The sequence below is a fragment of the Rattus norvegicus genome, chromosome 19 (genome assembly GCF_036323735.1).
Source record: "Rattus norvegicus strain BN/NHsdMcwi chromosome 19, GRCr8, whole genome shotgun sequence".
Lineage (NCBI taxonomy): Eukaryota > Metazoa > Chordata > Mammalia > Rodentia > Muridae > Rattus > Rattus norvegicus.
Genome location: NC_086037.1, coordinates 61,847,273 through 61,872,281, shown reverse-complemented (window position 1 = coordinate 61,872,281; position 25,009 = coordinate 61,847,273). Strand labels below are relative to the sequence as shown.

General features: G+C 48.5%; 1 protein-coding gene across 5 annotated transcripts in view; it reads left to right on the top strand.

The window, feature by feature from the left end:
* Cmc2 (C-x(9)-C motif containing 2) overlaps window positions 1–20,156 on the top strand; it is a 28,643-nt gene extending 8,487 nt beyond the window's left edge. For 2 of the 5 annotated variants that reach the window (NM_001402209.1, NM_001402210.1), the window contains exons 2-4: window positions 1,331–1,437; window positions 15,325–15,396; window positions 19,810–20,156. In NM_001402209.1, coding sequence (NP_001389138.1) covers window positions 1,357–1,437; window positions 15,325–15,396; window positions 19,810–19,896 — 240 coding nt within the window. In that variant the 5' untranslated portion in view covers window positions 1,331–1,356 and the 3' untranslated portion in view covers window positions 19,897–20,156. The remainder of the gene's footprint in view (window positions 1–1,330; window positions 1,438–15,324; window positions 15,397–19,809) is intronic. The other 3 variants (NM_001402212.1, XM_039098177.2, NM_001402211.1) reach the window with 2 other exon arrangements.
* Window positions 20,157–25,009: the final 4,853 nt, after the last annotated feature.

Sequence of the window (25,009 nt, the reverse complement as noted above, 5' to 3'; positions counted from 1 at the left end):
AGTTTGAATGGCTACATCACTCACCATATGGCCTTACCACCTAGTGCACAAGGGCTCCAGTCTCCCAGTTTCTTGCAGTCTCTCCAGTATTGTCTTTTACTTTGAAAAGACTATTAGCCTAGCACACTCCTTTCTTTAATCCCAGCATTCAGGAGGCAGAGGCAAGTGGTCTCAGCGAGGTAGAAGACAGCCTGGTCTACAAATCAGGTCCAGAACAGACAGGGCTGATTACACAGAGAATACACAGAGAACAGAGAAACCCTGTCTCAAAAAAGAAAAGGAAAAAAAAAGACGAGACAAGACACGTGTGTGTGTGTGTGTGTGTGTGTGTGTGTGTGTGTGTGTGTGTGTGTGTGTGTGTGTGTGAGAGAGAGAGAGAGAGAGAGAGAGAGAGAGAGAGAGAGAGAGAGAGAGATGGGTGCTGGGACGGGAACTCCATAGCAAGCGCTTCTTACTACTGAGTCATCTCTCAGCATCCTCCTCTCTCTCCACCCATCTCAGCTTTCTTTTTGTTTGTTTGGATTGTTTGAGAAAGTCAGGGTTTCTGTGTGTAGCCCTGGCTTTCCTGGAATTTGCCCTGTAGACCAGGGTAGTTGCAAATTCAGAGATCCACCTGCCTCTGCCTCCAAGTGTTGGGATAAAGGCGTACACCACTATACCTGGCAACAGTAGCTTCCTTAATAGGTCTGAGGTAGTTCTTATGTTTTCTTTTTTTGGGAGCTTTTAAGATTAAAACAATTAAGTGGTTCTTTTGGTCATGTTTCTGAATTAGAAAGTGTAGATTAAAAAATAGCAGAGTAACACTATAACAGACACTTTAAAATAATTATTTTCTTAACCTTGGTCACTAATTTTCTGTTTTGTAGTTGACCCATTAAACTAATTCTGGGAGCTTGGATTTCTGTTTTCAGTACAATAATTACTTTTGTGCACAGATCTGTTAAATTTGAAAATTGTTTTTATTAGCTAAGTGTCTCAGCTAGATAAGCAAGCCAGTCTGTATTAAGTCTCACTAATGTGACACTGACTTATTGCCCTTTATACCTCTCTTAGAGGAATATACAATTTAAAAGAAGTAATGAGCCAGCTCTCATAATTGGTAAACTTTTACCTGAATAAAATGAGTAGTAACCAACCTCAGGAGTCTGTGAAAAGTCCTTCAAGTCCAGCCCCTGCAGCCTGACTGCTATCCCTCTCTAGATCCAGGGAAAGTGCTGCTTGATTCCATCCTGGCCGGTCACACCCAGCCCTTTCCTCTGATAAAGGCCATTGCTGTCTCTTGAAATTACAACTGTGTTCTTGTGTACTCAATGCACTCTTGTGTCTACAGGTCTGCACCTACTCGTCCTCCAAACGATGCATCCTGACTTGTCTCCACACTTGCACACTGAAGAATGCAACGTCTTGATTAACTTGCTTAAGGAATGTCACAAAAATGTAAGGATTCAGAAGAGTGAGCGTAAGGCAGAAGTGAAACTTAGGTACAAGTCTAAGGAGACGTGTTGGTGCAAAGGGACAGTGGCAGAACATGAGTAACAAGTGTGAGCTGCTTGAGGCTTGACGTGTGTGGTTCCATGTGCTTTATGACTGCTGAGGTGGAGAGTCTGTGGGGTTCTGTGCAGAAGCTGCAGTGCATGTCCTCACTTGTCCTAGTGAAGGACGCTGGGACAGTGGTCACGTGGCATCCATTCGAGGTTGCCCCTTGATAGTCACCTTTACGGAAGTCTGTATTAACTAGCTGCAGCTTTCGGATGGCCAGATTTTATGGGTTTACTTAAGTCTTGGAGGAACAGAAAGTAGAAAATGAGCCTACGTGGGGACTGCTGCAAATCAAGGTAATGCTTCTGTAGATTCTGAATATTTGGTTCGTTTTTACAGTTCTATGAAGCATTGGTGATTTTTTAAAAATTTTGTGCTTCTGTTTGCCTCATGATGCTCTAAACCGTAATACATCACACTTAGCAATGGTGAGTAAGATTAGGACCAAGGGATGATAATAAGGAATGACTGCAGCCTTGGCAGACACATTTCACTGTTGACAACACACTTTGGGTAAGCAGTTCACATGCACTCAGACGGCAGAGGCAGGTGGATCTCTGGTGTCCAGGCCAGCCTGGTCTACAGAGCGAGTTCCAAGACAGCCAGGGATACACAGAGAGACAAAGAATTAGGTGTTCTTGCACATGGTGTACTAACTGGAAAGTGAGTCAGGCGATGTAAGTGAAGTCTGGCTTCAGGGTTTTTAAAGTAGAACTGTAAAGTCTTATTTTAAAAGGAGCCGATTGGGGGTTGGGGATTTAGCTCAGTGGTAGAGCACTTGCCTAGCAAGCGCAAGGCCCTGGGTTCGGTCCCCAGCTCTGAAAAAAAGAAAAGAAAAAAAAAAAAAAAAGGAGCCGACTGTGTTGGCTTAGTACAGGACATCTCCATGCTATATACAGTAAGTTGCAGACAAGGGCAGAAAAGGAGCGAGAGACTTCAGAGAGTAACAGCTCCGTCTTGTCACGAAGGGCCTTCAGGTGTAACATTAAGTCCATCTTTTCATATGCCCTGTCTACTTAGTGAATTAAGGGTCAGGAGTTCAGTCCTTGTTTTCAAATAAATCTTCTTTGTTGGGCTGGCAGGGTGGCTCAGGAGGCAGTGCATGCTGCCTGAAGACCCGGGTCTGACCCCAGAGCCCACAGGATAGAAGGGAAGAACCAAATCCCAAGAGCTGTGCTGTGAGATCCATGCCTGAGTGTGCACTTGACTCACACGAATGTGATCTTGTTATTCTGTGTTACGTGTTATTTGCATATTAACATTTGATTCTAGACTATTACGAATTTGAGTCATCTTACGCATTTGGTTCTGTTTTTCATTTTTAAAAGATCTCATACAGTAAGGGTAACATCTCAAATTCTAGAACCAAAAGGTAAACTTTTAAAATTAGTATCAGTACTTCCATAAACAATAAATGTATAAGTCTAAGTGTACAATTGACTGCGTTTGACCAGTACCCATGTCACCATGTTATAGTCAGTGTACAGTGTCCCTCCATTGGTGTCCCTGTCAGGTTTGCAGTGTTCCTCACAGCGGGCCTGGCCAGGAGCTCACCACTACCTTTTGATCTCTATCGAGGGGCTTCGCTGCTCTGGAATGCGCTGTAAATGTCCTCTGGTCCGTCCTCTGTTGTGGGGCTGGAGCCTGCTTTCTTCTGTGTCAGTGGCTCTGAGGTTCCTATTTAGTGCCTTGTGTGAACTCTGCAGCTTATTCCTACTGGTACACGTTTGGCTGCACATTGGCTTACAGCAGTTGTGTGGATGCCCTTTTATTTATCTTGGATGAATGCTTAGGACCAGGTTGTGTGGAGTCTGTGGAAACGGGCTGGGCTCCTTTCCATCGTGCGCTGTGTAGATCTCACCAGCACTGCTTTAATGCTCATGAGGATGTGGTAATGTCGCCTTTGGGTTTTAAGAGTGTGTTTGTCTGATGGGTAATAATGTTAAGTTTTTTCATGTAAACTTTGGCCATTTATACAGTTTTTCCTTTATATTGAGAAAATTGAGTTGCCTGATTTTTTTAAAATGATATGGCACGTAAGTCTGACTAGTGTGCTATTTTCTTTCATTCTGTAGTATTGTGAGCCTTTTCTTTTTGGATGGGGTCTTAGGATGTAGCCCTGGCTGGCCAGGAACTCAGAGAGATTCACCTGCCTCTACCTCCCTAGTCCTGGGATTAAAGGCGTGTACTACCACACCTGTCTTTTTATTCTTTCTCTTTCTCCCTCCCTGCCTCTCCCCTTCCCTCCTTTCCTTCTTAAACATTTTAAATTTTATTTTATTTTTTGTGTATTGCTATTTCGCATGCATATATGTCTTTGTGACAGTGTCAGATCCCCTGGAACTAGAATCACAGACAGTTGAAAGCCACCATGTGGTTGCTGGGACTTGAACCCAGATCCTCCAGAAGAGTAGCCGGTGCTCTTAACCACTGAGCCATCTCTCCAGCCCTCTATTTCAAAGAGAACCCTGCAGTTTGTTAAGGTCATGTTTATCTCTTTTCCTTTATGTTTTGTCTTTTTTTTTTTAAAACAATCCTAAGGATCTAGTGTGTTCCCTGTAGTCACAAAGAAAAGATTTTCCTGTGCTTTTTTAAAAACTAGAATCATACGGTTTTTGCCTAGATCACATGGTTTTGCTTTTATATGTAGGTCTCTGGTGGATGAAGTTAAGGTCCATGTGTGGTATGAGGTGTGATTTTTTTTTTTTGAAGTTCATTGTTTTGCTGATAAACACTTGTCTTGATACCATTTTTTGAAGAGACTGTCTTGCCTCTTCAACCTCCAAAATATCTTCAGAAATCGCCTGACTCTACAAGAGTAGGTAGGTGTTCCTGGCTCTGCAGCCTACTCACTCATTCTTAAATTTAATGTCTCTCTTTTTAAAAATCATTTCTTTTTTTTTTTTTCAGCTTTTTAAAAGGTTGGGGATGTAGACTGGAGCTCGGTTGCCAGAGTGCCCTGAGTTCAATCCCCGGTACTGCATGTCTATAATCGCAGCATGGAGAGCACTGGTTTCACCACTTCTGCATGCTGTGGTGACCCCCTCCCCCACTATAAAATTATTTTTGTTGCTATTCATAACTAATTTTGCTACTGTTAGGAATTGTAATATTAGTATCTGATATGCAGGATATCTGATATTCTACCCCCAAAAGGGGTTGAGACCCATAGGGTGTGTGTGTGTGTGTGTGTGTGTGTGTGTGTGTGTGTGTGTGTGTGTGTGTATGCATGTATGTGGATACAAATGTCAAATGCCATGGAGTGTGTGTGTGTGTGTGTGTGTGTGTGTGTGTGTGTGTGTGTGTAGGCAGATGACAACTTAAGGATTTGGTCTGTCCCTCCCACCTTGTTTTGAGGCAGGATCTCTGATTGCTGCCATTGTGCTGGGTGAAAGAGCTTCTGCCCATTTTGTCTCTGCCTCCTAATTTGCCCTAGTAATACAGGGTTACAGACTCAGCTCCTTACAGGGTTTTAGGGCACCAAACTCAGTTTGTCAGGCTAATGAGGCAAGTACCTTATGCTTCTGCGCTATGCTATCTCCTTGGCTTCATGTCTGTCCTAGTATCACCCAGCCATGGACACTGTTGCCTTGTGTTGTCTCAAACCCATAGATACCCTCAACTGTGTCCTTTTGTTTTGGAGATAGGGTCTTACACTGTAGCCCTGGCTGGCCTTGAACTCACAGATCTGCCCGTCTCTGCCTCCCGAGTGCTGGGATTAGAGGCATGCACCACTATACCCAGATCAACCACAGTTTTGGCTATTCTAGAACCTTTTTAATTCCTCAGATGTTTTAGAATTAGCCTGTCACTTGAAAAGGTTTCTAAGAGTTTTCATTTGGCACTGAACACTTGGGTTTTAGCCACACATCCTCCCCAGCCCCCAAGGAAAGTTAATTTACTGATTGAAGTCATCTGCAGAGGAGGGACCTTGTGGATGGTTTTAGGGTTGTCTGGACCCTAATCAATCTCGACCCTAGGTTCTCTCCGCTCGAGTGTTGAGTGGTGTCTGTTTTGGCTCGTAAGAACTCCATGGACCTTAGCTGCTTTTCAGCGTTTGTTCTATAGGCTCTGCCGCCCTGAGACAGGTCAGCCCATAGGTGTGACAGTCCTGTGTGGTACTCTTAGCTGACCGAGCCAGCCCCCGGGGCTCTACTCCTCAGTTCCCTGTCAGACAGTGTGGAAGGCAGGTAAACACAGGGCTCATCTTGTTCTGCCTCTTCTCAAACGCCACAGACCTTTACCATCGGTGGTTTTCTCGTGTGTTCTGGCCATGCTTCTGGTTGTTGGAAGACCAGTTCTTTCCCAAGGATTTCAAATGGATTTTTAACAGATGACACTAGAACAATTACATAATCACCCAGAAAAGTTAAAATTAGATCTTTTCTTTATACTAGACTTATGAATGTAGTCTGGTGGGTCAGGGGTTAAATGCCAAAAACAAACACAAAAACAAAAACTGCACACATAGTAAGAAGCCATGTGTGTAGCCTGCTTACGGGGAAAGACTGGCCACGGGTCACTGTGAGTCTAGAGTCTGTCGTTAAATGTTCCTTTCCTCCTTTCCATAGTTCTTTGACAGGAAGTCACTGTGCACATTTAAAGAGTAGTGACTTAAGTTCTCCTTGATCTATGTAGTTAGTTAATTTTTAGAGTCTGGGTTATAGACCTGCCTTACTTATTTACTGCTGTCAGTGTGGACTCATGCACACCGGGGTTATAATTCAATACAGGCTTTGTAGCCCAGACTGTTTCAGCTTTGGGCCCCGTGTCTTTCAGTGTGCTGTGTAGAGAAGCTAGTGGTAGCTCAGGACTCACTCAGGTAGGACACGCTCAAGAGTCAGGAGGACCAGGAGCTCAAGGCCAGCCTACCTTTAGCTGGGTGTGGTGGCCCATACCTCTAATCCCTGGACTCAGAAGTGTGTCATGAGTGAAACCATATGATTATAACTGTATTCCAGATGAGTCATCTCGCCACACCACAGGGAAGGGTGACCACAGTGAAGTAAGGTGAACACAGGCTAAGGGTGGTGTTGCTGCTGGTAGAGCTGGGCTCTGGCAGTGGTGCGAGTCCGCCATTGGAGAAGTGCCTTCCATGTGCTCTGTGTGCCTCAGAGGTGAGCAGTGAGAGACTGCCTTCAGAATCGAGTCACTAAAGCAGCATCCCTCGGGCCTCACACCTCTTGTGCTCACAGTAGAACTGAGCTTCAAGTCTGGAAACATGGCATATGTGCACTTCTGTGGAGATTTTGCTAAAGCTGCAACTTCCTGCTGTTTCCAGCACCTCAGAGGATACTGGGTGTGTACCACACTGCCTGGTAGTTTCATTGATAGGATGGTAGACCAAGCTGTCTAGCCTCTGCCCTCAGTTGGTTTAGCTGTTTTAATCTCTATTAGGAGGCTGTGTCACTCTGGATGTCCCTTTCCAGGTGGGAACTCTGCAGTGCTCTCTGGTCCTCCTCATCTCCACAATCAAGCCGTGCTGCGCTTTCCTCATTCCTCCCATGCTGGTTTCTTCCTGTGGTCTTGGCAGCCACGTAGCCGGCAGCATCCACAGACTGCTTCTGACCTACTGGCTTGTCTTGCCTGCATTCGTCAGCAAGACTCCAATCATCTACACTTAACGTGCAGGATGCAAAGCAGCTGCTCTCCTCAGAGCCGCTGAGCCCTTAATGTCGTTTTTCCTGGTGTATAAAGGCAACATTTAATAGACAGTACAGGAAAAGCCCAGGAAAGCATCAGAGAAACAGGAACTCCCTCCCATTCCTTCACCACCAGAAGGAAGTCACTGAGAGGAGGCTTTACTGGGCATCCTCTTCTCTTTGTTTCCCCCTTTGGAGGTGGGGGCGTCTTCCTATTAACATTTAAAAGACTTACATCTTCCCAGTCTTGAGAACACAAACACATAATTGCAGTAATCCCAGGCCTCACAGCAGACTTGAAAGTGTTTGCTTTCGCCTCTCTCAGTTTTCTGTTCCTCAGGAGGACTCTGAGCCTGCAAGGTCCCAGCCGGCTGAGGTCACTGCCGGCTGAGGTCACAGGTCATGGCCAAGTGCATGTTGAAGTTCCCAGCTTCTCCCGCCAGCGTTTGCTCCATTCTTCAACCTTGATGCTTTAACCTGGTTTTACTTGGTCTTGACTGCTCTCCCTCAGCCTGGTCCGCTGCTTTACCCCTACCCTAAGCCTGATTCTCAGCTGTAGCACCTGAGAAGTTCCCTTGTCACGTCAGCAGCTGACATCTCAGCTCAGGCTTTTCCTGAGTTCTATTTATCTCTGTTGATATCCACTCCATGGACTTAGCTCGTCTGAAACCATCTACTCTTTCTGTCTTAGTGACATCGTCTCGTCAGAGCCAGAAACTAACCTTAATTTCTTCTGCCCCACTTCTTACCAGTCTCTGGAAACGTCTGCTGTCACTCTTGTGGGAGGGTGAGAGTGGGCAGAACCGATAAATACTTGGAGTTATTGGAAAAGAGTCTTCACATATTTAAATTTATATCAGAGTTCTTTGTCTATTTTTATTAAGTTCTTTGACAGTTTCATGCATGTGTACACAGCTTTCTGCTTATTTCCACATCGTCTCATCTCCTTCGTCCACTGTCATCATCCTTCCTCACTGACCCCCAATCCCTCTGTCATCCCTCCTCACTGACCCCGCCATCCCTCCTCACTGGTCCCTCCATCCCTCACTGACCCCCCATCCCTCCTCACTGGTCCCTCCATCCCTCCTCACTGACCCCTCCATCTCTCCTCACTGACCCCTCCATCCCTCCTCACTGACCCCTCCATCCCTCCTCACTGACCCCCCATCCCTCCTCACTGACCCCCCATCCCTCCTCACTGACCCCTCTATCCCTCCTCACTGACCCCCCCATCCCTCCTCACTAGTCCCTCCATCCCTCCTCACTGGTCCCTCCATCACTCCTCACTGGTCCCTCCATCCCTCCCTATGACCCCTCCATCCCTCCTCACTGACCCCATCCCTCCTCACTGACCCCCCCATCCCTCCTGACTGACCCCCCATCCCTGCTCACTGACCCCTCTATCCCTCCTCACTGACCCCCCATCCCTCCTCACTGACCCCTCCATCCCTCCTCACTGACCCCCCATCCCTCTTCACTGGTCCCTCCTTCCCTCTGTCATCCCTCCTCACTGACACCCCCATCCCTCCTCACTGACCCCTCCATCCCTCCTCACTGACCCCCCATCCCTCCTCACTGACCCCCATCCCTCCTCGCTGACCCCCATCCCTCCTCACTGACCCCTCCATCCCTCCTCGCTGACCCCTCCATCCCTCCTCGCTGACCCCCTCATCCCTCCTCACTGACCCCCCATCCCTCTTCACTGACCCCTCCATCCCTCCTCACTGACCCCTCCATCCCTCCTCACTGACCCCTCCATCCCTCCTCACTGACCCCCCATCCCTCCTCACTGACCCCCCCCATCCCTCCTCACTGACCCCTCTATCCCTCCTCACTGACCCCCCCCATCCCTCCTCACTGGTCCCTCCATCCCTCCTCACTGGTCCCTCCATCACTCCTCACTGGTCCCTCCATCCCTCCCTATGACCCCTCCATCCCTCCTCACTGACCCCCATCCCTCCTCACTGACCCCCCCATCCCTCCTCACTGACCCCCCATCCCTCCTCACTGACCCCCCCATCCCTCCTCACTGGTCCCTCCATCACTCCTCACTGGTCCCTCCATCACTCCTCACTGGTCCCTCCATCCCTCCCTATGACCCCTCCATCCCTCCTCACTGACCCCCATCCCTCCTCACTGACCCCCCCATCCCTCCTCACTGGCCCCCCATCCCTCCTCACTGACCCCTCTATCCCTCCTCACTGACCCCCCATCCCTCCTCACTGACCCCTCCATCCCTCTTCACTGACCCCCCCATCCCTCTTCACTGGTCCCTCCTTCCCTCTGTCATCCCTCCTCACTGACACCCCCATCCCTCCTCACTAACCCCTCCATCCCTCCTCACTGACCCCCCATCCCTCCTCACTGACCCCCATCCCTCCTCGCTGACCCCCATCCCTCCTCATTGACCCCTCCATCCCTCCTCGCTGACCCCTCCATCCCTCCTCGCTGACCCCCTCATCCCTCCTCACTGACCCCCCATCCCTCCTCACTGACCCCTCCATCCCTCCTCACTGACCCCTCCATCCCTCCTCACTGACCCCCCCATCCCTCTTCACTGGTCCCTCCTTCCCTCTGTCATCCCTCCTCACTGACCCCCCCATCCCTCCTCACTGACCCCCCCATCCCTCCTCACTGACCCCCCATCCCTCCTCGCTGACCCCCATCCCTCCTCGCTGACCCCCATCCCTCCTCACTGACCCTCCCATCCCTCCTCACTGACCCTCCCATCCCTCCTCGCTGACCCCCCATCCCTCCTCGCTGACCCCCCATCCCTCCTCACTGACCCCCCATCCCTCCTCACTGACCCCCCATCCCTCCTCGCTGACCCCTCTATCCCTCCTCACTGACCCCCATCCCTCCTCACTGACCCCCCATCCCTCCTCACTGACCCCCCCATCCCTCCTCACTGGTCCCTACTTCCCTCTGTCATCCCTCCTCACTGACCCCCCCATCCCTCCTCACTAGTCCCTCCATCCCTCCTCACTGGTCCCTCCATCACTCCTCACTGGTCCCTCCATCCCTCCCTATGACCCCTCCATTCCTCCTCACTGACCCCATCCCTCCTCACTGACCCCCCCATCCCTCCTCACTGACCCCCCATCCCTCCTCACTGACCCCTCTATCCCTCCTCACTGACCCCCCATCCCTCCTCACTGACCCCCCCATCCCTCTTCACTTGTCCCTCCTTCCCTCTGTCATCCCTCCTCACTGACACCCCCATCCCTCCTCACTGACCCCTCCATCCCTCCTCACTGACCCCCCATCCCTCCTCACTGACCCCCATCCCTCCTCGCTGACCCCCATCCCTCCTCACTGACCCCTCCATCCCTCCTCGCTGACCCCTCCATCCCTCCTCGCTGACTCCCTCATCCCTCCTCACTGACCCCCCCATCCCTCCTCACTGGTCCCTCCATCCCTCTTCACTGACCCCTCCATCCCTCCTCACTGACCCCTCCATCCCTCCTCACTGACCCCTCCATCCCTCCTCACTGACCCCCCATCCCTCACTGACCCCCCCATCCCTCCTCACTGACCCCTCTATCCCTCCTCACTGACCCCCCCATCCCTCCTCACTGGTCCCTCCATCACTCCTCACTGGTCCCTCCATCACTCCTCACTGGTCCCTCCATCCCTCCCTATGACCCCTCCATCCCTCCTCACTGACCCCCATCCCTCCTCACTGACCCCCCCATCCCTCCTCACTGGCCCCCCATCCCTCCTCACTGACCCCTCTATCCCTCCTCACTGACCCCCCATCCCTCCTCACTGACCCCTCCATCCCTCTTCACTGACCCCCCCATCCCTCTTCACTGGTCCCTCCTTCCCTCTGTCATCCCTCCTCACTGACACCCCCATCCCTCCTCACTGACCCCTCCATCCCTCCTCACTGACCCCTCCATCCCTCCTCGCTGACCCCTCCATCCCTCCTCGCTGACCCCCTCATCCCTCCTCACTGACCCCCCCATCCCTCCTCACTGACCCCTCCATCCCTCCTCACTGACCCCTCCATCCCTCCTCACTGACCCCTCCATCCCTCCTCACTGACCCCCCATCCCTCACTGACCCCCCCATCCCTCCTCACTGACCCCTCTATCCCTCCTCACTGACCCCCCCATCCCTCCTCACTGGTCCCTCCATCACTCCTCACTGGTCCCTCCATCACTCCTCACTGGTCCCTCCATCCCTCCCTATGACCCCTCCATCCCTCCTCACTGACCCCCATCCCTCCTCACTGACCCCCCCATCCCTCCTCACTGGCCCCCCATCCCTCCTCACTGACCCCTCTATCCCTCCTCACTGACCCCCCATCCCTCCTCACTGACCCCTCCATCCCTCTTCACTGACCCCCCCATCCCTCTTCACTGGTCCCTCCTTCCCTCTGTCATCCCTCCTCACTGACACCCCCATCCCTCCTCACTGACCCCTCCATCCCTCCTCACTGACCCCCCATTCCTCCTCACTGACCCCCATCCCTCCTCGCTGACCCCCATCCCTCCTCACTGACCCCTCCATCCCTCCTCGCTGACCCCTCCATCCCTCCTCGCTGACCCCCTCATCCCTCCTCACTGACCCCCCCATCCCTCCTCACTGACCCCTCCATCCCTCCTCACTGACCCCTCCATCCCTCCTCACTGACCCCCCCATCCCTCTTCACTGGTCCCTCCTTCCCTCTGTCATCCCTCCTCACTGACCCCTTCATCCCTCCTCACTGACCCCTCCATCCCTCCTCACTGACCCCCCATCCCTCCTCGCTGACCCCCATCCCTCCTCGCTGACCCCCATCCCTCCTCACTGACCCTCCCATCCCTCCTCACTGACCCTCCCATCCCTCCTCGCTGACCCCCCCATCCCTCCTCGCTGACCCCCCATCCCTCCTCACTGACCCCCCCATCCCTCCTCACTGACCCCCCATCCCTCCTCACTGACCCCCCATCCCTCCTCGCTGACCCCTCTATCCCTCCTCACTGACCCCCCATCCCTCCTCACTGACCCCCCATCCCTCCTCACTGACCCCCCCATCCCTCCTCACTGGTCCCTACTTCCCTCTGTCATCCCTCCTCGCTGACCCCTCCATCCCTCCTGGCTGATCCCTTCCTCACACTCATGCCTTTTTGTTTTGTTTCACCACTGCTGATTTAGCCAGGCCCACCCATGAGCATCTCCCAGTGACAGATTCTTGGGTCCCTCCAGCGTGTCTGTGGTCTACAGTGCTGTTATATGGAAATGGTGTGTTTTGTCCTCACTCTGCAGTGAAAGCTGGGCCAACGTTACTCACTGTTCACTGCTGGTGCCTGTGCGCTGTTCTCTGTGTAAAAGGTGCTCAGACACCAACTCATGTACCCATCTAAGTCCTCGAAAATGAAGGGAACTCAGTCCACAGTGCTTTGTCTGGTTTCCCTAGGGTATTTGGGCGTCACATTTCCCACTTCATAAAGTGTCACTTTGATTTGGGCTTAGCTAATGTGGAGGTGAAAGGACAGGAGTCACCTTTTATCTTGGGTTTAAAAGAAGATGTACACACTCAGGGCAGCTGGGGCACAGCTGTTTGTAAGTGCTAACTCGTGTGAGGGCTGAGTTCTGATGCAAGCGACTGTGTAAGAGCGGGCACGGCAGTGTGGGCTGTAATTGGCCCCAGGGAGGCATGGACAGGAGGATCCCTGGTGCTTGCTAGCCAGCCAGTGTGGTCCAATTGGAAATCTCCAAGTTAGGAGAGATCCTGACTCAAAAAATAAGGCAGAGAGAGGTGGAAGAAAACACCACCAACATCAACCTCTGGTCTCCACACATGTGTACATAGACGATCATAGTCAAACCTGCGCACATATTAGGATGTATGTGTGTATGTGTGTGTGTGTATGTATGTATGTACGTACGTACGTACGTACGTATGTATGTGTGTATGTGTGTATGTATGTATGTGTGAGTATGTATGTATGTACGTATGTATGTATGTATGTATGTATGTGGGCCCAGGTGCTGTAGGCATGGGTAGTGTGCTGTGATTTCTTTTTTTTTTTTTTTAAATGTTTATTTTATGTTTATGAGTACACTGTAGCTGTCTTCAGACACACCAGAAGAGGGCATCGGATCCCATTACAGATGGTTGTGAGCCACCATGTGGTTGCTGGGATTTGAACTCAGGACCTCTGGAAGAGCAGTTGGTGCTCTTAACCACTGAGCCATCTCTCCAGCCCATGTGCTGTGATTTCTAAACTGCCATTTTTTATTTAAAGGGTGAACATGCCTTGGTCCTATTTGTCTGCTGTCACAGAAATCATTTAGGGAAAACACAGGAAGTGCTTGTTCTGAAAAGGCCAGTAGGTGACAAAGAGGAAATCCTGGACTATTTGAAGTGTTTATTGAAACAACTCAGACCATTTATTCAGTGTGGACCTGAGAAGCGCTTCTACAGTGGCCCTGAAGGAGAAGAGAGAAATAGCACAAGGTGTCGCTTACTAATTATGTGTTGTCGGGTTTCTGTGAAAACCGTAATTAGGAAGAGAAGGAGAAACCTGCTTATTACAGCCACAGGTCCAGCGTTTACAGCAGATCACTGTGCTGCCCAGCCTACCTTAAACATTGTGACATCCAAGCTCTCTGCCTTTACCAGAGCTGGGTCCTTCGTGCCAACCTCGGCATCTGTCCGGCAGCATCCGTAGTTCAGCAGCAGGGTTGGAAACACACAGGAGAGTTTTAGTTTTGCTTTTCCAGCAAAGCAGACTTTGAACCTGAGAGACATTTTTCTTTACATTTTTTTGAGGTTTATTTTATCTTTATTTTATGTGTATGGGTGTTTTGCTCGTATTGCAAGTGTGTGCCATACACATGCAGTGCCCACGGAGGCCAGACAAGGTTGTCAGATCCTCTGAAACTGGTGTTACAGCTTGTTAGCTGCCATGAGGGTGCTGGGAATAGAACTCAGGTCTTCCATAAGAGCAGTGGCCCTTGTAAGCACTGAGCCATCACTCCAGCCCCAACACAGGATTTTCTTACAAACTAGTAAGGCTTATTTATGGGACCTATATAGGTCATCAAATGATACTGTATATTTCTGATGTATTTTTGATGACATTTGGGATAGAATGAGAAAGTGGCTTTGGCAGCAAGCATATTATTAAATAACCTTTAAAGGCCTTTTGAATTACACAGATGCACAGGGAGGTGTGAACAAGCCGATGTGATGAATGCAGGCGCTCACAGGTCAGGAGAGCATGGGATACCCTGAAACCGTAATTGTCCGGGAATCCAATCCGGTCCTCTACACGAGTAGCAAGCACTCCTCACCACGGAGTGCTGAACCACAGTGAGATACCAGTGAAGAAAGCCTTTGCTCTTGTCACTGGGCCTGCACTTCAGCACATCCCTCTACCAGGGATGGGCAGGGTGTGTGGTACCTAAGGACATGAATGGTTTTAGGTGGTTAAACTTAATGTGTTCATGGTTTTCTGTCAGAGCATGTGTGTATGGGTACCTTTGGGGGCCAGAGGCATTGGATTCCTCTGGAGATTGAGTTACAGGTTGTTATATGGGGAGGCTGGGAACTGAACTTGGGTCCTGGAAGAATAGCAGGTGCTCCTGACCGCTGAGTCATCTCTCTTGCCCTGTGATTAAACTTTTCTACTCTCTCACTAGGTGAGGTTTTAGTGGGTTAGGGGGCTATTTTGTGTTATTAAACTAAGAAAAGTGTGTGTGTGTGTGTGTGTGTGTGTACATGAGTGTGGAGGCCAATGTTTGATGCCTTTTCTAATCTGCAGTCTTGTTTTGAGACAAAGTCTCTCACTGACAGTGGAGCTCATAGATTCAGCTGGGTGAGCTGATCAGTGAGCCCTGGGGTCTCTTCTGTCCCCTCTTCCCCGGCTGCTTGCCTTTTACGTGGGTACTGGAGGTGTGACTCAGGTCTTTGACCTTACACACAATACAAGATGAGCCATCAAGTCATCTCATCATTCAGTTTTGTTTGGATTCTGTCCTGCAAACATTTTTTAAGGATGGGGGGCAGGCCTAGGAGCCTTGTTTAGCTTGCTTACTCACAGAGTCACACAGGAGGTGACATTTCCACAGCAGCATCCTTTTACGGTCTGTGTTTCAGAGATGTTGGCAGATTGAGAGATGAACTGTTTCTCCCTTTTCTTCCCATTAGCACAACATTCTGAAATTTTTTGGTCATTGCAACGATCTTGATCGGGAAATGAGGAAGTGCTTGAAGAATGAGGTAAGACTGGTGCCCAGAGTTAAGCAGCAGAACATTTCTGGATATCCATTGTCATTATTAGATTTCCTCTACTTTTAGTCCAACAGCAAATCAACGTTACATGTATGACATTCTCTTTAAAGCCAAGAGGACTAAGCCTGCTGTGGGAGCAGCTTTAGAATATTGTCCTCTTCTGTGTATACAAGGGGAGAAAGTGTCTTTGCTTTCATTGAAAATATTCAAGAAATCTAGCCTCTGGCATCAAGGTCATACTTGGTGACATTTTTGAACTGCTTTTTAGGTGACCAAGAGTCTTGAGCCTCAGTTTCCTAAGTAAAGTGAGGGGAGACTAACTTAGGCTCCTTCCATCTTTAATGAGACTCTTAGAGTCTTTGTGCTGTGGACAGCAACAGGGATCTTGTGTGATCTCATGACACTGGTGAAGACTGCACCATGGACCTGGGCGTGGGCCAAGAGCTAAAGTACCAGTCATTGTCTCTTTCTAGGCACCACTGACCGAGCAGATTTACTTTAAACTTTTGAAAACAAATTACTCCCATTTCTGTTTCATACATCAGTTACTTTATTTCCAGTAAAGTAAGTAATGATTACATGTATATGTGCATATATATATTAATATTATATATGGACTAAAAGATCCATTTTCCAATTTGAATTGGATGTGTGTGTGTTTGAACTGCACCCCCGCAAAGTTTCAGATTAAAAGTTTAAATATAATATTTGAAGCTGTATTGGATTGTGACTTTTCTACTCTGGGCAACTTTTTACTGTGACACTATCTTATTTAAATAACTCTATACAGGAGTAATTTTAAGATCCACTTTTTTAATAGCCAGTCTGATTTTTAAACTCTCATTTCTCCTGCCTCAGCTTGCTGAATATTGAGTTAAAGGCGTGAGCTGCCACACCCAGGAGCTGTATCTAGGGTGATTTTCTTTGCAGTAACAAATGAATATGTTAGGATTTAAAGATGAGTCTTGAAAAATGTTTTTCTGTCCCAGTCAGGGGCTGGTGTGTGGCCACTAAACCTAGTGCTGTATAATGTGCTGTGTAATGTGCTTGCAGAAAGCACATCCTGTGGTATTCTGTCTGCCAGGACCATTTTGTTCACACATAATCAATTGTATAGCTTCTTGCCTATGTAAAGCCTATGTTTAGATTTACTGTCCCTGTGTAGTTCAGTAATTTTGCCATTGTTTCGATGACTAAAACCTCACATGAACTCTTCTTCCCTGCTGGTCCTGAATGTTGTTAGTGACTTTTAAGTTGGATGTCATAGAAACGTCTTGTCTCTATTTGTTTTCATAAGATTTCCTCTTTCCTACAGTCTTAGTCAAGGTCACTATCGCAGTGATGAGATGCCATGACCAGAGCAACTTGGGGAGGAGAGGGTACTGAGGCTTCTACTTCGGCACCACAGTTCATCACTGAAAGAAGTCAGGACTGGGACTGAAGCAGGGCAGGAACCTGGAGGCAGGGTCTAATATAGAGGCCATGGAGAGTCAGGCCAACTGACTCGTTCATCATACTTTGTTACAGAACCCGAGACCACCATCTCAGGGATGGCACCACCAATAATGGGCGGGACCCTCCACCACCAATCACTAATTAAGAAAAAGTTTACAGCCAAAGTTTACAGGCTTGTCCACAGCTGATCTTAGAGATTTTCTCAACTGGAGCTTCCCTCTCTCTGACAACTCCAGCTCGTGTCAGGTTGACAGAAACCTAAGCAGTGCACCTCCCCTGCTCTTAATGTTGCTTCGCTTCTGCAGCTTATGAATGCACTGTCTGACCTCTCTACTCCCCAGTCTGCTCTGTTTCTTTTTAATTTCCTGCTCTTTTTTTTGGTTTGATTTTTTTTTTTTTTTTTTTTTGGTGTTTTGTATTTTTTCAAGACAGGCTTTCTCTTGTGTCGCCCTGAATGTTCTGGAACTTGCTCTGTAGACCAAGCTGGCCTCTAAGGCACCTGACTCTGCCTCCCAAGTGCTGGGATTAAAGGCATGTGCCACCACCTCCCAGCTCCCCTGTTCTTAATAGTGTCTCCAGAGGCTCTCCTGCCACCACCCTTCCCTATGTTGGGACTTTTACAGAAGTTATGTGTATGTGTGTGGGTATGTGCACATGCATATTAGTGCTGAAGGTGTTAGAGTCCCTGGAGCTGGAGCAGTGCCTCACATGGGTGCTGGGGACTGAAATTGAGTCCCTGCAAGAGCTGTACAGGCTTCGTACCCGTGAGCTGCCCTCAGCCCCAGCATGTTGGAACATTCCACACCACTTTAAAGGTCGGCATGTGTCTGCCTCTCTCTGCTGCCTTCTCCTTTGCTGTTACTGCCCTTGCATGTCCTTTATCCAGTTACTTCATTGTGTGGTTAGCTGTCCTTTTGAGTCAGTACCTTTAGATGATGTCCTGTCAGTGACTTTGTCCTCACTCTTTCCCCTTTTGTTCAAGGCCATCTGGACTTCCTCCATCAGCACAGACTTTACCCAGTGAGCTTTGTAATTCATTTTGACACCTGATGCACACGTCACCTTTGACCCCTCCTCTTGTGGTTGTCATGGACCATCCAGTGTCAGATCCTTTTCCCTAGAGCACGTCTCTCTCTGTGTGCTCTGGGGTGGTGGTTTGTATTGTTTTCTCCGAGGTAGTCCTTTGTTCTGTTTGTCTTTGAGACAGAGTCTTGGGGTCTCCAGACCACATCTAGACCCCCTACATCCACAAATTTGTTTGAAAAGCCCTGTGCTTGCCCTTCCTCACCTTTTCCCTGGTGTTGCTGTTTGACTATTGTTTTGTTTATTGCTTTGTTTTTGTTTGTCTGCATTTTCAGAGACAGGATTTTGTGTGTAAGCCCAGTTGTCCCAGAACTCACAGCCCTCTGTACTCAGCCAGGATTACCAATGTGATCTGCTGTACCCAGGCTGGAGTAGCCTTTTGATGAAGAAAAGCAGTTTGAAAACTTATTTAAGGGCTGAGCACATGGCTCCTTGGGTGAGCACTTGAGGCCAAGTGGACCGACTGCCTGAGTTCTATCCCTGGGACACACATGTTAGAAGGAGAGAATTAACTCCTAAAAGTTGTCCTCTGATCTTCACACATAAACCATGAACCATGACATGTGTACACTTACACGCATGACACATAAACACGTAGACATATAATAATAAAAGTATGTATGTATTTTACACAGGGTCTCACCAGGTTGCTCTGACTGTCTTAAAATTCACTCTGTAGACCAGGCTGGCCTCCAACTCACAGTGGTCCACATGCTTCTGCCTCCCAAGTGCTGGGATTAAAGGTGTGTGCCACTACGCCTGGCAATAAGTGTAGGTTTTAAAACCTGCCACTCAAAGGGATTTATACAGGTCTTCAATCAACATCTTTAGTTTGAAATTGTATTGAGTGAAACTTGTTAGTAATTATGTGGCGTGGCTCTTTTTGTTTGTGCCCCAGATGAGTAGAGGAGTTGAAAAGTTGAAAATCTACATGTTTTTTTCTTAGAAGTTGGGCAGGAATTCCAATCAAGTCCTTGGCTGGTTGTTACTAAATCTTCTATTTTTGTGTTCTTTCTTCCATATCTATGGCTCCTAAAAGATGTTCCGTTGTTCATATATGCTCATGTTTTAATTCAATTTCTGTCTTTCCCCCTCCCCAGGGAAGAATAATTTATTTTTAAAATCTGTCTGTATTTATCTATTGATAACATATAAGCACATGTATGTTAAGACATTCTGTTTCGAATATAGGTTAGTAAGCATTTGGGAAAATCTCAGTGCTCTTTCAGCGGGGTTGGGGAGTGGGGAGGGTTATGACCAAGAGCTGTTGACTCTTCACACTGCTTCGAGGAACATGTCAGAAGAAGCTCCCTCACCCATCTGCCAGCCACTGGTTTGAGTAGTTTGTTCAGTCTTGTTCTGAACTTTTAATAAAGGTATTGCTATTAAAGTGTCCTATAGGACAAGCCATTTTACAGGGTCAGAAGCCAGGGGCCAAGCCCTCTAAAGAATTGGAGAAACCAGTAACATTTCGGCCGGAAACAAGGGAAAGGATTACTGTTGGCCATCAGTAACTTAAAGCAAGAGAACTAGAAGGCAGGAGGGGAGTTTACTGGAAAATACCGGTTCGCTGTGACAACTTTGAATAAGCAGAGCCTCCCAGCAGCTGAATCGGCTGCTCTTAAGGTAGTGACTCTAGTGATTAGAACTGCTGGGGACAGGGACAGAATGCATCTGTCCAAATGTCCCTTGATTTCTTGGGAGGGGCTCGATGCAGCTGTTGACAGATTTGTTGGATAAGCAAGGGCCATTCCTCAGGATCCCTGCCTCTGATCTCAGGTTCAGTGAGTGAAAGAGCAGAGTCGGTGCTTAGCTGAGCCAGGGCTGCTGTGACCTGTTGTCTCTTCCCTTCCCTCCCTCCAGTACATGGAGAAGAGGAACAGGAGCAGGGAGCACGGCGCTGCGATGCGAAGCAGGCTTTCTGATCCTCCAGAGGAAACTGGAAGATAGGCTCACTGGATGCCTCGGCTGGGAGACCTGAAGGTGGCCGGTAGCTGAAAAAAAATCCCTTCCTTTTGGCCTCTAGGACCCTTTGAATGGAAAGCACTCTATGAAGAACTGAGCCGTGGAGAATCAGGAGAACATGGGGTCCGGGACTTGCTGAACTTTAATGCCATGCACTGTGCCTCTGAAAGTTTCCTCCACTGCTGCCCTGAATCTGTGTCTACCCAGGCCTGACTCGCCTCCTGCAATAAAGGCTTAGCACAGTGTGGTCTTCCGTTCTTTAACCCTCGTGCGGCGAGGGCGAAAGTGGTGCCTGTGTGTTCTTCTGTTTGAGAACATGGTGGTTGAAGATCACGTAGTGAAGACAGAGTAACGTGGGAATTCCGGGGAATTCTACCAAAGCTCCCAGTTTTACGTTTTAAAGAGTCATTTTCCGAAAGGTTCCACATTGCTAGTTAGCTTTCAAATTATGAATGGAAAATATTTGAAAAAATAATTGGGCCTGTAGTGAACATGTGCGTGTTCCTCGCCATTCTTTAAATAATACAGTTTAGCAATCTATCTGGCACAAGTGAGCTAGCGTGGCCACAGGTGGACACGGGTGGGTTTTACGCAAATACTTTGCTCTTAAGGGACTTGAGCCTTTGCAGGTTTGAATGTAAAGTGTTCTAGAAACACACTGCCTGGACCTCTGGGGTGATGCCTAATGTGAATAAGATTGCATCCAGCTAGGGCCCCATTGTTTGGTTAAATGTTCTCACCATGGGTACCAGTTAACTCCTGGACTTGAGCCTAGAACCCCAGTGCTCTTCTTGTGTTCACCCCCTATCCCCACCTCATGGATATTACTTCCAGGGGTTTCTAAGACCTGTGACAGTTTGGAACCCAGTAACTCCAGCCACAGCCACAGCAGGGTGTCTTGGGCCTTCTCAGGAGCCACAAGACAGACCTAGCTGTAAGTTTCTCACAGTGTTTGGTGTGTATAATGTTTGCGTGAGACCCCACTGATGTTTAGTAAGTGATTTTCCTATTGCAGGAGAAGCTCAACATTGAATGTGCAGGGTGGCTTAACAGGATAACAGCTGGTGGAAGGGGTGGGGCCAGAGCAGAATTCTTGAAGTCTCCTCTGTGTCAATCACTGTAAATACATTGTATACAGTCTATCGAAAGGGGACTTTTTGCTCATAGACTCTTACAGCAAACCAGCAGACTGGCTTGACCACAGTCAGCTATGATTACAAAAGCCCCATGATCAGAGAGGTGTTGGAGAAAACGCAGCAAGGGAACTTGTGCTCCGTGTTCGTGGAGTCATTGCAGAAAGGCTGCTTGGTGAAGGTGGCTTGGCAAGGTAAGCTGGGATAGCATCATGGCACCAGCAAGCAGGGCATCAGTGTCACTGCGAGATAGACCCGATGGTGGAGGAAGACGGACCTACACGGCTCTGAATTCTGTGTCTGTCTGCAGGGGTTTGGGGAGAGAGTTGCAAGACTGGGCTGTTTCCATTTGCGTTTTAATGAGATTTTTTTCTTTGTTTTGGTGATGATGATGATGATGATGATGATGATGATAGTTTTGGGGACAAAAAAAAAAATCAATTCTTTTGCTCAAGGCAGCCAGAAGAGCAAGGAAGAGTCCAGTTGTGCTAATCAAGGAACAGCTGCCCTGCTCCCAGTCCTGTTTATAGGAAAATGGACGTCAGAGGAGTGCAGGTGACAGGAGCCTACAGAACTTGGCAGTGGGCACTAACTGTAACACCTGCTCACAGCTCCAGGGGTGGCCAGGTTGCCCTCTCGGTCCTAAAAGTCTCCTTGGGTAAGACATCTTGTAGAAGACTGAGCCATGCTAGGTGGGTTGAAGCACACAAGGACACCTACCTGGGTTTGTGGCCCAGGAGCAGGGGATCAGCAGCCCCTAGTCCTAAACCTAACTTCACGATTACATTACATTAGCAGGCTCCGGCTCCAGGTGAATCCTACAGGTGACCGTGGCTGTCTCTTAAGTTCGTAAATTATGCTACATCCACCTCTGGTTCAACTCTAATGTTAGCGAGGGTCTGGGTGTTGGGGCACAGGAGGCGAGGCACACACATGTGTGTATACACCTTGTGTGTAGCTGTGTGTACGTATGTGTATGTTTATGCATATGGAGACCAGACCTTGGCAGAATCCAAAGCTCCTTAAACCTGGCTGCTACATCATAAGTAGAAAGAAGCAAGAGGGAGCTTTCTGTGTGTGTGTGGGTGCGCCTGGTGTTTTGTGCGTGACAGGCCAGCATTATCACCCACCCAGTGTCCTCTCAGCTGAGATAACATCCTTTCTCCCTAGTGAAGTGGACATCAGAGGAATGCAAATGACAGCTGACAACTTGCAGTGGGTCACCTTTCTGTTTGTCTTGTCTTCCTTCTGATCTAGAAGCCTCAGTTTCCTGTGCTGACTTTTCTCACCCCATTGGGGCCCCTTACCAATTGGAATTTATCGTAGTATTGAGGTTCTGCGGAAGGGCCGAGTCCTACGCAGAATGATTCTGCTCTAGTCTGAGTTCCATCTGGGCTCTCTGCAGTCTTGCCTGGGAAGGCCTTTACCAGCTCATCAAGCCTTGGGTAAGGTCTTACAGCCATTCTCAATCTCTGTGGAGTAAATAAATACTCAAGGCCTTAGCAACATGGCTTCCGTCAGTCTTGGAGTTTGAGGATGAGAAAATACCATAGAGTTGAGCAGCGTGAACAAGGCCAAGTGAGGCAAAGAGAGGAGGCGGATCCACGCTACCCAGGTTTTGGGAATCACAGCATGCCACAGAGATATTGTTTATTACACGTTATTGTGTGGAACGCTTTTATCTTGACCTTCCTTAGACTTTTATCGCTATGCCTTCTGGGAAAGAAAGGTGAGAGGTGAATGCCTGTCATAAAGAGTTCTGGTGAGGCTTCATTGAGATGTATTAAAGAGCAGATTCTTTGGCATAAAGTCAAGGCTGTGTCAACATTGTTGTTCTTGTATCTGCATACAAAATAGGGTATTGGAAACTGTTCTCCTACATTTCTGTGGAATAAACCATAACACGTGTGTAAACCACCCTTTCGGACAGGAATCCACTGATGGGGAAGGGGCAGGGGGCAGGGCTTGCTAGAAAACAGAAGGCGGGGCCAGTGTATAGATCTCACCCTGTTCTAGTTTGCCTTCTATGGCTTTGATAAAACACCACTGTAACTTATGGAGGAGAGGCTTTATTTCACTTTGCAGGCACAGTCCATCATGCAGGAAAGGACAATAACCTGGAGTCAGGAACCAAAGCAGAAGTCATAGAGTAACACCATTTACTATCCCGCTCTTTGTGGCTTTCCCAACCTGCTTTCTTATACAACTCAGTAAGTACCACATGCCCAAGTATGACAGCATCCATAATGGATCCTTCCCACACCAATCATGACAAGACAATGCCCCGAAGATTTGCCTATAGGCATTTTCTCAGCTGAGGCGCCCTCTTACCAAGTGTGGTTTGAATGTGTTGTCCGCCATATTCTTGGGCATTTCAGTATGTGGTCTGCAGTTAATAGCGCTGTTGGGGGCTCTTTAGGGGGTGTGGCCTTGGTAGAGGAAGTATGTCATGGCAGTGGTGAACTCTGAGGTCTCAAAAGCTACGTGGCACGCCTAGTTTGCTCTCCTGTTTGTGGTTCGAGATGTGAGTTCTCAGCTTCCAGTTCTAACATCTGCCTGCCATCCCTGCCATTGTGGGTACCAACCCTCTGAAACGAGACCCCAAATAAACCCTTCTATACGTTGCTTTGGTCATGGTGTTTTATCACAGCAATTGAAAGGTAACAAATACATCCATTATTCAAGCTTCTGTCAAGTTGAAAAACCCACACATACCCCAACCTGACCTTCTTCTCTGGATCCTTGACTTCCTCTATTCATGGACAAAAAGGCTGACCATCTCCTTCCCCGATCACACCACCTCTGGCTTACACCACATCTGTACTTCCCCTGATTTTCTTCAGTGTCCTGTATATGAGGGTGCAGTCTCCCTGTTACTCTATCTAGAGCAAACAAGAACTGATTTTTTTTTTCTCTTGGTGGGAAAGGAGCAGCTCCCTCTTCTCGTCTTTGGGGAGCAGTGCCTTTGGTGTTGCCGAAGGCTGCAGAGAAGTGGAGAGGAACAGGGATGTAGTGTGAACGGGGTCTCATGACTGCAAGCGTGACCTAAGTTACCTTCCGAGGGTTAGCTTTCCTTCTGTGGTAACCGGGCAAACATTTGGTCTGCGGGAAACAGTCGGTGAATAGATTGACTTTTCAACCTCCTCCCCCTTTCGGTCATAAGGTACAGTCCCCTGGAAGTTGAAGGGCTCAGACCAAGGTTTTCCTGAAAAATCTAATTTTGTCAAACACTGAACCCTGATGCTCCACTCATAACAAATTTACTAACGCTTATTGCAAGGAGCAGAGAGGATTTTATTTAAGAGTGAAGAGAGAAGGCTGAGCTGTTGCTGACCTTTTGTAAATGGAGTTAAAATCGGGCTAATCTCCCGAGGTTTTAGCTGAACGCACAGGGTTTTTCTGACAAATCTTGGCCTGAACCAAATAAACTGTGCCCCTGACTTGCCTGGTAGACAGTTCACTTTGTACTTTGCAAAGACAGACAAAACATGTCTCATAGGCATGGAGGCATTGCCTTTTCCACCACAGCCTAGAACAAGTTGGTACCTGCTGAATTATTATATCCAGTGGCCCAATTTACTTCATCTATCTATCTATCTATCTATCTATCTATCTATCTATCTATCTATCTATCTAGCTATCTATCTATTCATTCATATCACCCCTCCCCCCTTTCTTCCTTTTTTGGTGCTGGGAACAGAAGAAATTCAAGGTGTTGTGCTTGCAAGGTAAGTGCCTTACCACCGAGGTAAGTCTCCAGCCCCTTAGCGTCTTAGATTTCCCCCAATGCTTCCTCAGTCTGCACGTAGCCTGTCTGACTCCCTGAGAGAGTTCCTTGAAGGCACTAAGGACCCAAAGGAAGAGATGAAAATGATGTTGTGGTTTGGATGAGATGGTTCTCATAGTCTCGGGCATTTACATTCTTGGACTTCAGCTGCTGGTGGTGTTGGAGAGTGTTAAAGGGT